The sequence below is a fragment of the Colletotrichum gloeosporioides genome, assembly GCF_011800055.1.
Source record: "Colletotrichum gloeosporioides strain Lc1 chromosome Unknown consensus_65, whole genome shotgun sequence".
Lineage (NCBI taxonomy): Eukaryota > Fungi > Ascomycota > Sordariomycetes > Glomerellales > Glomerellaceae > Colletotrichum > Colletotrichum gloeosporioides.
In genome coordinates this window covers 1,017,554-1,030,989 of record NW_025544710.1, presented here as the reverse complement: position 1 = coordinate 1,030,989, position 13,436 = coordinate 1,017,554, and the positions used below count along the sequence as shown (strand labels likewise).

Below are 13,436 nucleotides of genomic sequence, written 5' to 3'. Positions count from 1 at the left end.
GTTCCTTAGGCACCTAGAGGTACGGATACAGGCTCCCGTTACACCTCCAGCTTGGAAGCTCAGCACAGCACAACTCTGCTCAGCTCAGCACGACACGACACCAGGGTTCAACATCCAGTCCCCGTATTTGTACCCAAGGTACGGTTACCGTACCTGACCAGGTTGCCTGAGATCTGCGATCCAATGTGGATGTCGCCCAGTCCGGCGGAGAGGGGACCAAGTCTGCAAACATCGCGTCAATAAACCACAACATCTCCCCCCTTCTCACTTTCTTTCGCCTTCTCCTTTGGCTCTTCTCCCTCTCTCATCCTCTTTTCAGCCCATCCATCGCGTGGCCTTCACCGCTTCGCTGTCTTGCTCCCTCGCTGACCCAACAACGCCTGCTGCTCGACTGTCTGTTCCTCCCCCCAACGAAATTCGTCACCGCCTCACTCGTCTTCCACCAAGCCCTCGACTTGCGCAGCAGAATTTCGATTTCGATCCAACCCGATCACTTTCCCCCTGCTATCGAGGCCGAGTCTCCGGAGGTTGCAACGCGCAGAAACTCCGTCACAATGGCTGAAACGGGCCTCTTCTCCGATAACCTCATTTCCCCCGCTGTTGCCTCTGCGCTGCCCGAAGGCTACGTCGTTCGCGCTCTTCGCCTCTCCGACTACAATGCTGGCTTTCTCGACTGCCTCCGCGTCCTGACCACTGTCGGTGAGATCAGCGAGTCCCAATTCGCCGAACGCTACAACTGGCTATCCAAAAGCGATGGTTACTATATCCTCGTCATTGAAGACACAAGTAGGAAAGCTGTTGTTGGAACCGGTGCCTTGATTGTCGAGCGCAAGTTGTGAGTTGTAGCCACCGCCTTGCAGCTCCGCGCTTGCCGCAGAAGATTATTGCTGACCGCACATTTCCCCTCCGCGTAGCATTCACAGCCTGGGTCTGGTTGGCCACATCGAGGACATTGCCGTGGCAAAGGACCAGCAGGGGAAGAAGCTTGGACTGCGTATCATCCAGGCCCTTGATTTCATAGCCGAAAAGGTCGGCTGCTACAAGAGTATTCTCGATTGCAGCGAAGCAAACGAAGGCTTCTATGTCAAATGTGGATTCAGGAGAGCTGGCCTGGAGATGGCTCACTACTACGAGGGAGACAAGAGTAAGGCCCAGTAGCCTGCCACTTTCCTATTCATAACCCTGGTCGCCGATATCTTGGGGTGTCATGTCGCGTCGTTCCCCGTCGTGCAGTCTCTTCGCTTGGATCGAATCGACTTGACGCGCCTTGCCAGCGCAGTCCGGCTCATCACCCTGTTGCGCCAAGGCGAACTTGGATTGCATCGGTGACTGCTGCTGATGGGTTCCCGCAGGACTGAAGCTCTAGATCATGCGAGCACCGAACTCGCTTCGGAGGACGATGAGATCGAGAAGTAAGAGCGACAGAGAAATAGAGACGATAGATGCTCGCTCACGGATCATGCCTTCCTTAGCCTCGTGTGTTTACCTAATACTACTATTGGTTGCCACCCCTTCCAGGTTGGCTGCAGCGCAATGATCGAAACAAGGCAAACCGCACATCAGCTGGTCCTGACCGCGCTCCCTCCAAGCGTTTCTAGCCCGTCCGTTGCTACCTTCGGATGACTGGCCACCCTGCTCGCTGTGACTCTATCTGAGGAACCAACATGCACTAGCTGTTCGCAATGAGTGGCTGGTCAGCCCGTCGTATCTACCTAATACGCAGTCAGCCAGACTGCTGCTGAGTACTGGCTGCTTCAGACAGGATTGGGCTTCTACCGTCGCCAAGGATGAGGTTGTCTCCCTACGCACCAAGACCACCTCCAGGGTCTAGCCGTTGTGTCTGTCTGTCGCAGCTGGTCGGGGCGTCCACCATCGGATCTTGGTCAAAGAGCGTTATGCCCCGCGTTTCACTTGCCATGAGTCGGATCAGACTCACCAGAAATGTCATGTTCAGACAGGAAGGCACAGCAGCGTCGCGCAGACTGCATGTTGAACATGGTTCACTCGTCACCTCAACTGCGCTTGCTTGTTTTCTTTCCTTCATGTGTTGTGGTTTAAGAACATTTCGCCAAAGTTCATTCGAGGACAGTGAGATCCAAAGACACAAGGACAAAGAACTGTTGCGTCCGGATCCGGCTGATAAACACAATGCACCAGTCCGGGGGATCTCCGTCATCAACCCAGTTTTCCCGCTTCCTTCGGAGCTCCCGTGCTTTTGTCCACCACCTTGAACGCCTGAAGAATCTGACGTACCATACCTGACACTTCCGGGCTTGCACAATTGTCAGAGTCAAGACCTGAAGCGCCTCACAGATCTTCACATGCGTGGCCAAAGCGCTGTCCGTCGCAGATGAGCTGACGGAACCCATCCTGATCGATGCGCCGCCCGTCCCGTTCGTATAAGACGTGCGCCGGTCTCCATGTCCCCTTTATTGGTCTTACGATCGGACAACGGATATCCCCAACTACAACAGTCCGAGAAGCCACCACCGAAGTATATCAAGCCTGCAAGTCCACCCCTTAAAACTCCGAGCGCACTTTCATTGGATCCCGAAAAAGCGACTGCAGATCGAACGTTGTCCTATTTAAATTAGCTCTTTGCGCCTGCCTTTCCAATCTGCCTTCCGTCATGATTGAAGACTTGCATTGTGCCATTGCTCGCGTGCGAATTGCTTCACTACAGTCAGAGTAAGTCTTCTGTACATCCAAAGCCAGGAATCAACCCCGGCTACTGGCAAGCACGGCCCAATGATCTTGTAACTCATGAATTATAGGGTCATTAGTAAATCGGCCAGTCGCGAGGTCGTACGTCGAAGAAGCAACAAAGTGAAACCCGTCTTCATCGCCAAGGGTCGACTACCACTTTTCACGAAGCAAAGAACCGTCCGCGTATTATCTTGAAACTAATCCAACATGTCGCCGCACAAGCTTCCTGAGATGGATGGTAAGCGGCAATGGGTGATGGGCACTGAAGCCTTCGAGCGCAAGATGCCTCATCACCAGGGAATCAAGGCTCTCTGGGAAACCAAATGGAAGTTTCCGGTACGCTCCGTGGCAAATCGTGACAAACTCCAGGCGCTGACCATTATAGTGCACCAAGAGCGTCTACCCTTTCCATGACGGACAGTATGAGGACTTTGAGCCCATTTTCGAGCACTTGATCAAGGTATGCTTACCAGAAATTGTGACCTTCAAATTGTGACGGAGATTTTAGGAAAACATCAATGACGGAACTTCTGCTGCATACACCGAGGCTTTTTTTCCGATCGCCGAGGCTCTGACAGCCAACGGCGACAGGGCGGCGGCTGCGGGCAAGAAAGACGAAGCCAGCGACCTGTACCTCCGAGCATGCACCGTGTACCGCATAGCGCGGTTTCCATACATCACGGCGTACCCTGAAGTCAGCTGCCCAGTCAAGTGGAAGGCGTGGGAGGCTCAGAAAGAGGTGTACATGAAGGCGGCCCAGTCATGGGATTGCCCCATCAGCGACATCTCCATCCTGCACAAGCATGCCAAGGGCGGCGACCGAAAGTCCATTCCGTTCTATGTCAGAGTTCCTCACGGCGCCTCCAAGAGCAATCCTAGCCCAGTCGTCATTCTGATGACTGGTCTTGACGGCTACCGTCCTGACAATACGGTCCGCTCAAACGAGTTCCTCGCGCGCGGCTGGGGAAGCGTGATTGTGGAAATCCCCGGAACCGCCGACTGCCCCGCTGACTCCGCCGATCCGGAGAGTCCCGACCGTTTGTGGAGCAGCGTCCTAGACTGGATGGCTGCCGATGGCCGCTTCGACATGGACAGGGTCCTGGTTTGGGGCCTTAGCTCCGGCGGATACTACGCCATTCGCATCGCGCACACTCACAAGGACCGCCTGATAGGATCTATTGCACAAGGAGCCGGTTGCCATTATTTCTTCGACCAGGAATGGTTGGAGAAGGCGGACGGACACGAATACCCGTTCCTGTGAGTGGACAAAGGTATCAAACATTGCGAATGTTGAGACTGACGAGGCATAGTTTAACTCCGGCGATGGCCATGAAACATGGCTACAAGACGGTTGCTGAATACAAGGCGGGCGTGCAAAAGAAGTTCTCTCTGCTCGAGACCGGGATCATCGATAAGCCGTCCGCTCGTTTGTTGTTAATCAACGTACGTCCACGCACCTTGCCGGAGAGATCTTTTTGACTAACGACATCAGGGCACACTTGACGGCTTGATGCCTATTGAAGACTCGATGATGCTATTTGAGTACGGTACGCCTAAGGAGGCTAGATTCTTCTCGGGAGCCTTGCACATGGGGTACCCCATGGCCAATGCATCCGTGTATCCATGGATGGAGAGCGTCATGGAGAGCAAGATGTAAATACGGGTAGTGCACCGTTGGCTGCAACAAGAACACTCAATTCATGCGGAGACACCAGAAACTTATCGTCAGCGAGAGTGGTGATCATAAGTGCAGATGAACGAAATGTTTTCTGAATGTTTCCCCCTTTTTTGTTTTTCTATTTTCAATCATTCTTTTAAACTTTCTTCTCGTGCACTGGCGCGCGTGCTTATCGGCCCATCCAGCCACCGTCAACGACCAAGACGTGGCCGCTCACGTAACCGCTGGCCCTGCTGGAAAGGTAGACTGAAGTGCCCTTGAAATCGTCAGGCGTGCCCCAGCGACCAGCGGGGATTCTCGCACTGATGCTGGCCAGTCTCTCCTTGTCGTTGAGCAGGGCCGTGTTCATCTCGGTCTCGATGTAACCGGGCGCGATGGCATTGACTGTGATACCCTTGGAGGTCCACTCGTTGGCGAAGCTCTTGGTTAGCTGGGCAACAGCGCCCTTGGAGGCGGCGTAAGCCGGAACAGTGAAACCGCCCTGGAAAGAAAGCAGGGAGGCGTAGTTGATTACACTGCCTTTGCGGCCGGTAACGGGCGAGGGCTCGAGAGTGAGCATGTGGGCGCCGACATCGCGGGTCAGGGTAAAGACGGAGTTGAGGTTTACTTGGATAACCTGCGTTGGCGGGCTTTATTAGCTTCCAGACATGAACCGAGGCGATTGCTTCACTCAATTGACTCACGGCATTGAAATCATCGTCGGGAAATTTCTCGCACGGATGGCGCTTCTGGATGCCGGCACAGTTGACGAGGATCCGAATCTGGTGGCCGTCCTTGAGAACTTTAGGTACGAGGGCGGCAACGCTCTGTTGTGAGCTGAGATCTGCTGTGTAGATCTGAGCCTTCCGACCCAGCTTCAGGATTGAGTCTCTGGTGGAGGTGTTAGACTCGTCACGCTGAACGAGAAGAACGTCTGCTCCGGCCTCGGCGAGACCAATGGCGACGGCGGCACCAATGCCCCGAGTGCCTCCAGTAACGAGGGCGGTGTGACCCTCAAGGGAGAAGAATTGCGAGGCCATGGTGTAGATTACGATGTAGGCGTTCTGCGGGTATCCCGAAAATCTTGGGTGGGAGGTGAGGAGACAACGTGCTGAGAGCGTGTCCAACGAGGGGTATTTGAGTGACGAGAGGCTTTACGCAGCACCCTCAGCTAGCTTCGGGTCGGGGGGGGGGGGGGGGGGGGGGGGGGGNGGGGGGGGGGGGCAGGGGGATGAAGAAGATGAATGCGATTCTATTGGACGAAGGGGCGGCGTCGTGTAGGTAGGCAGCAAGCTCAGTGGTCTTTGGGCAAGTTAATTCAGACGGTAACTGATGGGGATTCACAGTGGTGAGGTTGTGACGATGGCCACGAGGTGCCCCTCACGGGCCATGCTTGGACGGAAGAAAGCTTACTCGCATGTGCCTGGGTGGTTAACGGATTCAAGCGACGTTTATTTCTAGAAGGAGCTGAGGGCGACGGATTAGCTCAGTGAATCGCTCAGACGGCTAGAGATGGTCATAACCCGCGGAATGGGTTATGATTCAACCATACGGCATGGAACATGTACACTGTACATGAGCAGCTTGCAGCAGCAAACGTTAAAGTCAAGACTACAACAGTCGTTACCCCTCAGCTGCGGGGATCCGCGACAGCAGGGGTTGTCTCCAACCACGTCGCCCTGTGACGTCGTTTGCTTTGGGCAATGCGCTTGCAGCTTTTCTTGTCGTCGACATTTGTTTACTGTGGAAATTTCTTATGAGCACGCGGCAGAAGTGAACGAGTCGGGGTGATTACCAGAACTGGGTTGCTCCTGATACCAAAGATTGTGCGAGGCCCCGCGAACACCATCACACGGCTCGATTGACTCGGCTCTGGTTAGGTGGGAATTGTTTTTTTCCCCAGGTGGCTCTCCGGCCCCCCACGTAAGGATGAGAGGGCTGCCCGGTCTGCTCCCCGCATATCGGAGCTTCCAGAGCGGGGGAAAGACAAGAAACCGTCAACGGCAACTGTCGGCCATGGTCCGTTACGATTTTTTGTGCTTTTCGGCAAAGCCAACAGAAGCCGAGTCTTGTGCGAATCACCGGCGGTCAAATCGTTGTCAGCATCAATCCAAGACGCGACGAGCTCTGGGCTGCCCTGAAGCAGGCAATGGAACGCATCATGGAAGGCATGTACATTGACCTGGCGCAAAGCTTTAGGACATAATTGCCCTCTTGGGTCTTCACGGCCATTTTCTCCAGCTCAAGCGTCGCCTCGACGCCGCTACCTCAGGGTAGACCCTCATGTTTCGGCGGGCATTGCCTGGAATGGATGGGGGTCAGTCCTCCACGAGTAGGTACTTACCCCTCCCCCTCTTCTACCCCTCCATTAGGTCCCGACTCCCAGCACACACCTACTTCAAGGTAGGTAAAGGTAAGGTCAGGTACTCACGATGGCTTCCTCGTCTTCGCTGCCGGACAGAATGCCGAGCCATTAGCCACGCCTACCCAGTGCAGTGTTCGCCTGGCCTTGACCAACCTAAGTTCCACGTCTCCACCACTCCACACAAACTGGGTTTATGAATGTGGTGTGTCTGCGGTGGTCTCTGCTCTCCCCAACACTCTCTCCCCACTTGTACCCAGTACTTGTCACGGTGCCTGTCGCCCTACTCCCCACGTCCGAGGGGCTAGTGTAGTGTCGTGGTTGACGCTGTGTCTGAGAAGTTGGGGAGCGATTCGGCGGCAGTTCTTGTACTCGAGCTTCAAACACAACTCGGCCTTGGAATCCCGTAACCCTCGGCCTTGCTCCCCCACTGACCAGTGAATTGCCTCCTCAGCTTCTCGACACGAACCCGCATTTCCGACCTGCATCACTCCGCTCGTCGCGTCCGCCTCCAATCGCCCCCTAGCGTCGTGCCCGTCTTTTCAATCGTGTCATCCGATCCGTCGACATCGGACCTGTCGCCGTGCTCCCTGAGTCCCTCATCGCCTCGGCTTTTCAACAAAACATTCAGATAATTGCCCCCACTACCCACGCACTCCTGTGCCTTGCCAACGTGCTGCTACTGCTGTTTCTCTCTGCTCGTCTCTCCAAGCCTGATTGCTTCCACTCCACGTATCCATCTCCAATCTAGTTACTATCGTCGCTGCCGTCGCATAAGGGCGCAATCATCATGTCCAGCGTTCAAGTTCAGACCTCCGTCCTTCATGGCGCGAGGGATCTCAAGATTGTCAGACATCCCCGTCTCGACTGCCAATCGACATTCTGAAGGCTAATTGGCGCAGGAAGAAAGAGCTCTGCCCGCTCTTGCAACTGGCGAGGTCCAAGTCGCTGTCAAGGCTACGGGACTCTGCGGTTCCGACTTGCACTACTACAACCACTTCCGCAACGGCGACATTCTCGTCAAGGAGCCCCTTACTCTTGGCCACGAATCTAGCGGTATCGTTACTGCTGTCGCCTCCGATGTCACAAATCTTGCCGTCGGAGATCACGTTGCGCTCGAGGTCGGCCAGCCATGTGAGGCCTGTGACCTGTGTGCCGTTGGGCGATACAACATCTGCAAGGGCATGAAGTTCCGCAGCTCTGCCAAGGCCTTCCCTCACGCTCAGGGAACTCTTCAGGAGCTCGTCAACCACCCTGCCAAGTGGTGTCATAAGTAAGACATAGAACCCGTGACATTGAAAGGTCTAGAGGGCTACGTGCTAACACGAGACGGCGCAGGCTCCCGCAAGAAGTTTCCCTCGAGTTCGGTGCCCTCGCCGAACCTCTCTCTGTTGCCATGCACGCCCGGGACCGAGGCAACCTCCCTAGCGGGTCGACCGTCCTCGTCTTCGGCGCCGGTGCTGTTGGTCTATTGTGCGCCGCCGTCAGCAAGGCTGATCAGCAGAAGGTTGTTATTGCTGATATCCAAGAGGACCGCGTCAAGTTTGCTCTTGACAACGGCTTCGCCGATGCTGGCATTGTCGTTCCGGCCAAGCGCCCTCAAACGATCGAGGACAAGTTGGCCTACGCTCAGGACGTCGCAGGGTTGGTAAAGGCCGCCAAGATCAACGGAAACGAGGTTGGCGAAGTCAACGCGACTTACGAGTGCACGGGTGTTGAGACCTGCATGCAAACATCCATCTATGTGAGCATCCTCAGTCTAGGTCACGCAGCTTTCTTAGCGCTAACCCATGTATGCAGGCCACTCGACCCGGTGGAAAGATCCTCATTATCGGCATGGGCACCCCAATTCAGACTCTTCCCATTTCTGCCGCCGCGTTGCGTGAGGTTGACTTTGTGGGCGTCTTCCGCTACGCCAACACATACCCCAAGGCCATCAACCTGATTGCAACGAAGCCAAAGGGTCTGCCGTCGTTGGAGAAGCTGTTTACACACCGTTATAAGGGGCTGGGCACCATCAAGGATGCGTTTGATATGGCGGCCAAGGTGAAGGACGAAAGCGGCAAATTGGTTTTGAAGGTTCTTGTGGATACATCTAATTAGAGACTGAAAATAAAAGTATGGGTTTGGAGTTGCAACTCCATATTGCACTTGGTAGCATTCACAGGGGCCAGTGAGTAACCTCATTCACACGTGTGAACCAATATCACCATTGCCCGTGGTAAATTGATCGCCGTAACAGAGGTCTATGCTGGTGGCTTGGAAGAGACCGCGTGATTTTACCAAGTTTGTGCGGCTACATTCCGTGCATATTTAATCACTACTATTGAAGACGGAAGCAGAAGTAACAAAATAGTACCGACGACATCAGCGCGATAGTAAGGTAGAGTGTATTGCCACAGGAAAAGAAGTTATAGCTCAAGAAAAAATAGGCGGTCTCGCCTGGTATCATGTAAATAACCCAGACTGTGACTTGACGCCATCGCGAACTTCTGCGCGTGCAATTTCTCCAAGCTTTCGACGTCACATTATCTGTGGTTTGACTGTTCCAGTTTGCGCTCTAAATCATTCTATTCGTTTATTTTATATACAAACATATGGGCATTATCCTAAGACTTGTCGGGGAACCCAAAGTCAATGCCAAATGGCGGGTAGACGTAACGCTTCAGCTCCTTCTTGGCCGTAAGATCATCCGAGTAGGCGCGAAGCTCCTTTATGTCCTCGTCGTCGAGCTTGACAATTTCGAGGTTGGCCTTGATACGGGCGGGCGTGACGGATTTGGCGATAACAGTGCTGCCACGGGCGACTAAACAGAACAGAAAGATTAGCAGACTGAAGCAAAAGCGGGAGCTGGACTCGTGGGCATACCGTGGTAGCTGAGGAGAACCGTAGAGGCGCTGACGCCGCGCTTCTCGGCAATCTTCACAACGGGAGCCGCGCTCATAAGAGGGCCACCGGTAGAGCCGAGGGGGCTGTAGGCCATGATGTGGATGCCCTTGTCCTTGCAAAAGTCGACGATCTCCTGCTGGGGAAGGCTGGGGTGGTTCTCGATCTGGTTGACGGCGGGGACGACCTTGGCATGGGGGAGGAGCTCCTCGAGGTATCTCACGCTGTACTGTATGGTTTGTCAGTGCATGGAACCATGGGCCTCTTGTCAGGCCGTGGGCAAACAAACTCACGTTGCAGACACCAATAGAGCGAACCTTGCCGGTATCAAGGAGCTTCTCCATGGACTTCCAGGTGTCGACGTGGGAGAAGTCGCGGAGGATGTCACGGCTGCCATCGGGCTTGGTGGGGAATCTGTCGTGGTTTCCTGTGAGGCGCTCATGTTGGTTGGTCAATAGCTCCGGAAACCTCGTCAACGAATCGTCGACGAGGTTGAGAAAACGAACATACCCTCGGGGTTCATGGCAACGGGCCAATGCTGCGCATCCTGTCAGTTTCAAAGCGACCAAGGCATTATACAGGTGGCGGCAACCTACAACAAGGAAGAGGTCAACGTAGTCGAGACCCAGGCTCTTCAAGCTCTTCTCCAGGCCAAGCTTAACTCTCTCGTCGCTGGTGGTGTAGGTGGCCCACAGCTTGGTGACCACGTAGATGTCCTCACGTTTGACGCCACTGGCAAAAGCCTCCGTGAGGCCCTGGCCAACCTCGTCCTCGTTGGCGTAGCAGTAGGCGCCATCGATGGCCTTGTAGCCGATCTTAATAGAGTATGAGACGGCCTCCTTGACCTCGCCGGGAGCAGACTGCCATGTGCCTTGAGGGGTCTACATCAGCCATTGAGCAGGAGGACGAAGAGGTTTGCATGTCTTACCCAGAGCGACGGCGGGGATCTCGTGTCCCGAGTTGAGCTTGAATGTCTGCGCAGCCATGGTGAGCGTTCGGAAGGATGATTGGTATCGAGGTTAACCAAAATGATCGTGGTCCGAAAGGCGGGGGCGGGGTAGTTTGTATGTGTTATTTCTACTGCGGGAGAGGAGGACAGTCAATGTGAGGAGGGGTTTGAGACGTCACTCACACAGCCCGGGAAAAGGCGTGGACTCTCGGTATATATATCGTCTGCAACCCGAAATGGAAATAAATGTTATCAGCGTACTGCGGCGCGGTGCTTGACCACAGCCGGGTAAATGCTCGACAAACAGGAGAGCTGTCTCTCATCACACGCCCCGCCCTCTGCATCGTCTCCTCGCAGCCAAGGTACCCGCGCAGGGGCCGCGATTTGCATGTCACACTCGGGCTAGGATGCTACGGCCACCGGGCCTAGCTACTCTGGCAGCTGTATCTGGGGTGTGGACTTCCCCAGTTTGTCCAACTTTGTGCTGTTCCCCTCGTCTCCAGTGGGCCATATGAGTTCCATTCATGGATAATTCGTTCAACGAGGGTATGCCTCGGGCAGTGTTGGGCCGAGTCATGAAGAGAGGACCCGCTATTTGGCTTGGTTTTACACATCTTACCTGGTGAGTGCAACTGACTGTGCAACTGTGACACTGTGGGCAATGTCGTGGTCCGTGGTTGTTAAGCCCGCGGGGCGGCGGCCGATTTCCGGCGGGTCTCGTTGATAGTTGCCTTTTTTTTCTGCTGCCTCTCTGTGGTAGGTGCTGGCTTCCGCTTGAGGCCCTCCACCTAGTACGGGAAAATGTTCCGGGACCAACCCCGAGCCCCCGCCTCTTCGAACCGGCCGCCTGAGCACAGTGTGGGTGCCATGAACCTGCAGACCACCTAACAAGTCCAAATGTACTCTGTACCTGCACCCTGCCATTCAACTAACTGGAGGTGCAGCCTGTCCTCGACGGGAACCCACCACCACGATGATCCCAACCACATGTATTCGGCAATATTTGAGGGATGAACAGTGTTGGCTGAGGGATCTGGCCAAGGCATCTACATAAACGCACGGAGCACCCCAATCGCATAGAGGGGATGCTTACACACCGCAGATGGCAGCTCTCACTATTCGCCGAAGTTAACCTCTTTTGTGATTAATAGATCTAATGGTATGCAAGGAAGAAGCTCTATAGCTGTGTCGCGCCGTCCTCCCATGGTCAATGTCAATGTCCACATCAATGTCATCGTACAATTAGCGGTATCCCTATCCGCTGTGGTGTTACAGAAGCCAATGCTCTTTCAACTTAACTCCCTCAACCGCCGTCAATAATTACCTCTCAGCCGGCGATGAGCACCCAAAGCCTGTCCAGTGGTCAGCTAATCTGCAAATTATGGCGTAACGAGGCCGACAACTTACAGAAAGAAGATCATGAGAACGCCGAACATTTTCTGGTCACCATGTCAGCAAGATCGACGAAACCGACCGGTGGACAGAGTCACATACGGCAATCAACCACCTGTTGCTTGAAACACGGCCCCAATACTTGAGAAGCTCTACAGTTCGAGTTAGATTCCGCACAAACGTGTTGGTGGGTGGGCATCATCGCCTACCTCGCTGCGCCCCTTGGACGTTGTCGACCACGTCTTCCGTGTTGGCGTCGATGCGCTGGATCATCTCGCTCTGCTCAGACACCATGGTTGCCAGTTGTCCGAAGATCTGCGCGAGAGGGTTAGTCTATAATATTCGGGTGTACGACGCCCCATGGGGGTGTGCCAGCTTACAGATCCAAGCTCGGCAATCGTGGATTCAATACTCTCGATGGCTGCGCCTCTCTCCTGGATATATGTGTTTTGCGGTTGCGCCTCCTCCATTAGGAGAAGCTGCTGATCCCCTGGGGGGTTCAGCGAGAGGAGGTCGGCTCCAGGTGAGGGTGTTCCTCGTTGCGGCGTGCCATACAAGGGCGATGCCGATTGCTGTAGTGGCGGCTGCGCATGCTGCGAAACGCTCGAAATAAACTAAAGACGCATTCATACGTTAGATCCGGCGACAATCGTACTGGAGGCAAAGAATCAACGCACGTTATCTGTCCGTGATCTGGACGCCTGGATGTTCTTCGTTCTCTCTTCCAAGACATCCTTGAAGTTGGCGGAAACGTCTGTCAGCTTGCCCTGAAGCATGAAAACCACGTTCTTGTTGTGCTCTCCTTCCTGATCAGCCTTCGGGTGCTGCTGTCGGGTGAGGACCTGCAAGTTGCCAATCTGCTGGTTGAGGGAGCTCAGATCCTGCTTGATGATGTAGGTGAGTTCATTGATCTCCACCGGCCGGTCATCGAACAGCGTCCTGCGTCGCGCCACTGCGATAAGGCGAGTCAGTACGAAATCTGAACCGCGAATAAGAGGAAAACAGGTGCGTACATGTTGCTAGCTTTTCAAGCTTGCCCATAGTGGCAGAGATTCCCCTCCCGATTTGCGCCGCCTGTCGCGCAAACTCGGATCGCCTCGGCCTGGAGTCGCCATCGGCGGCAGCCTTTTGGGAGTCGGTCAGAAGCGATCGTTGCTGAGCACCAAGTTTGCTCGAGGCCTTGCGACGCTGCGCTTGCGCGAGAACCGACTGGAACTCGGAGGTTCGGTCCTGTATCGAAGCGACTGCCATCGTAGCTTCGATTTGGTCAAGGATGAGGGGTTCGGACGGGGGCGACCAGCGCTTCGGAATCGATGAAGAACTTTGTGCAAGATAGATTTTTGTCGTGCCGATGCTCGATACAGGGACCGAGGTGGATGGGAGTTCAGGGGTGGGAGATTGGCAGGTCGAATCGAGGGCGGTTCGGGCACGGTGGGTGAGTCTCTGATGGCGGACAGCGCTGTTGGGCAGGTAGTTGTACAAGA

The 13,436-nt window shown here is 54.7% G+C and overlaps 7 protein-coding genes across 7 annotated transcripts; 4 read left to right on the top strand and 3 right to left on the bottom strand.

The window, feature by feature from the left end:
- Positions 1 to 320: 320 nt before the first annotated feature.
- GCG54_00012561 (Glucosamine 6-phosphate N-acetyltransferase) lies at positions 321 to 1,158 on the top strand (the record flags this gene model as incomplete). Its single annotated transcript, XM_045412437.1, has 2 exons — positions 321 to 835; positions 915 to 1,158. Coding segments are annotated over 2 exons (759 nt in total), but the record flags the coding sequence as incomplete, so codon positions are not given.
- Positions 1,159 to 2,629: 1,471 nt separating this feature from the next.
- GCG54_00012560 (uncharacterized protein) lies at positions 2,630 to 2,901 on the top strand (the record flags this gene model as incomplete). The annotated part of the gene is made up of 2 exons (XM_045412436.1): positions 2,630 to 2,688; positions 2,775 to 2,901. 2 exons carry the CDS (start codon positions 2,630 to 2,632, stop codon positions 2,899 to 2,901), a joined length of 186 nt encoding a protein of 61 aa, XP_045261471.1.
- Positions 2,902 to 2,913: 12 nt separating this feature from the next.
- On the top strand, positions 2,914 to 4,363 carry GCG54_00012559 (Heptaketide hydrolyase ayg1; the record flags this gene model as incomplete). The annotated part of the gene is made up of 5 exons (XM_045412435.1): positions 2,914 to 3,042; positions 3,092 to 3,166; positions 3,215 to 3,963; positions 4,017 to 4,149; positions 4,199 to 4,363. 5 exons carry the CDS (start codon positions 2,914 to 2,916, stop codon positions 4,361 to 4,363), a joined length of 1,251 nt encoding a protein of 416 aa, XP_045261470.1.
- A 190-nt stretch (positions 4,364 to 4,553) lies between these two features.
- On the bottom strand, positions 4,554 to 5,514 carry GCG54_00012558 (2-dehydro-3-deoxy-D-gluconate 5-dehydrogenase; the record flags this gene model as incomplete). Its single annotated transcript, XM_045412434.1, has 2 exons — positions 4,554 to 5,000; positions 5,068 to 5,514. Coding segments are annotated over 2 exons (894 nt in total), but the record flags the coding sequence as incomplete, so codon positions are not given.
- Positions 5,515 to 7,515: 2,001 nt separating this feature from the next.
- GCG54_00012557 (Sorbitol dehydrogenase) lies at positions 7,516 to 8,828 on the top strand (the record flags this gene model as incomplete). Its single annotated transcript, XM_045412433.1, has 4 exons — positions 7,516 to 7,572; positions 7,628 to 7,998; positions 8,064 to 8,469; positions 8,526 to 8,828. The coding sequence occupies 4 exons, from the start codon at positions 7,516 to 7,518 to the stop codon at positions 8,826 to 8,828; spliced, it is 1,137 nt and encodes a 378-aa protein (XP_045261468.1).
- Positions 8,829 to 9,334: 506 nt separating this feature from the next.
- On the bottom strand, positions 9,335 to 10,597 carry GCG54_00012556 (D-galacturonate reductase; the record flags this gene model as incomplete). The annotated part of the gene is made up of 6 exons (XM_045412432.1): positions 9,335 to 9,531; positions 9,594 to 9,840; positions 9,905 to 10,038; positions 10,122 to 10,149; positions 10,208 to 10,482; positions 10,540 to 10,597. 6 exons carry the CDS (start codon positions 10,595 to 10,597, stop codon positions 9,335 to 9,337), a joined length of 939 nt encoding a protein of 312 aa, XP_045261467.1.
- Positions 10,598 to 11,887: 1,290 nt separating this feature from the next.
- GCG54_00012555 (Integral membrane protein sed5) lies at positions 11,888 to 13,203 on the bottom strand (the record flags this gene model as incomplete). The annotated part of the gene is made up of 7 exons (XM_045412431.1): positions 11,888 to 11,912; positions 11,968 to 11,999; positions 12,055 to 12,104; positions 12,162 to 12,267; positions 12,333 to 12,566; positions 12,630 to 12,904; positions 12,966 to 13,203. 7 exons carry the CDS (start codon positions 13,201 to 13,203, stop codon positions 11,888 to 11,890), a joined length of 960 nt encoding a protein of 319 aa, XP_045261466.1.
- Positions 13,204 to 13,436: the final 233 nt, after the last annotated feature.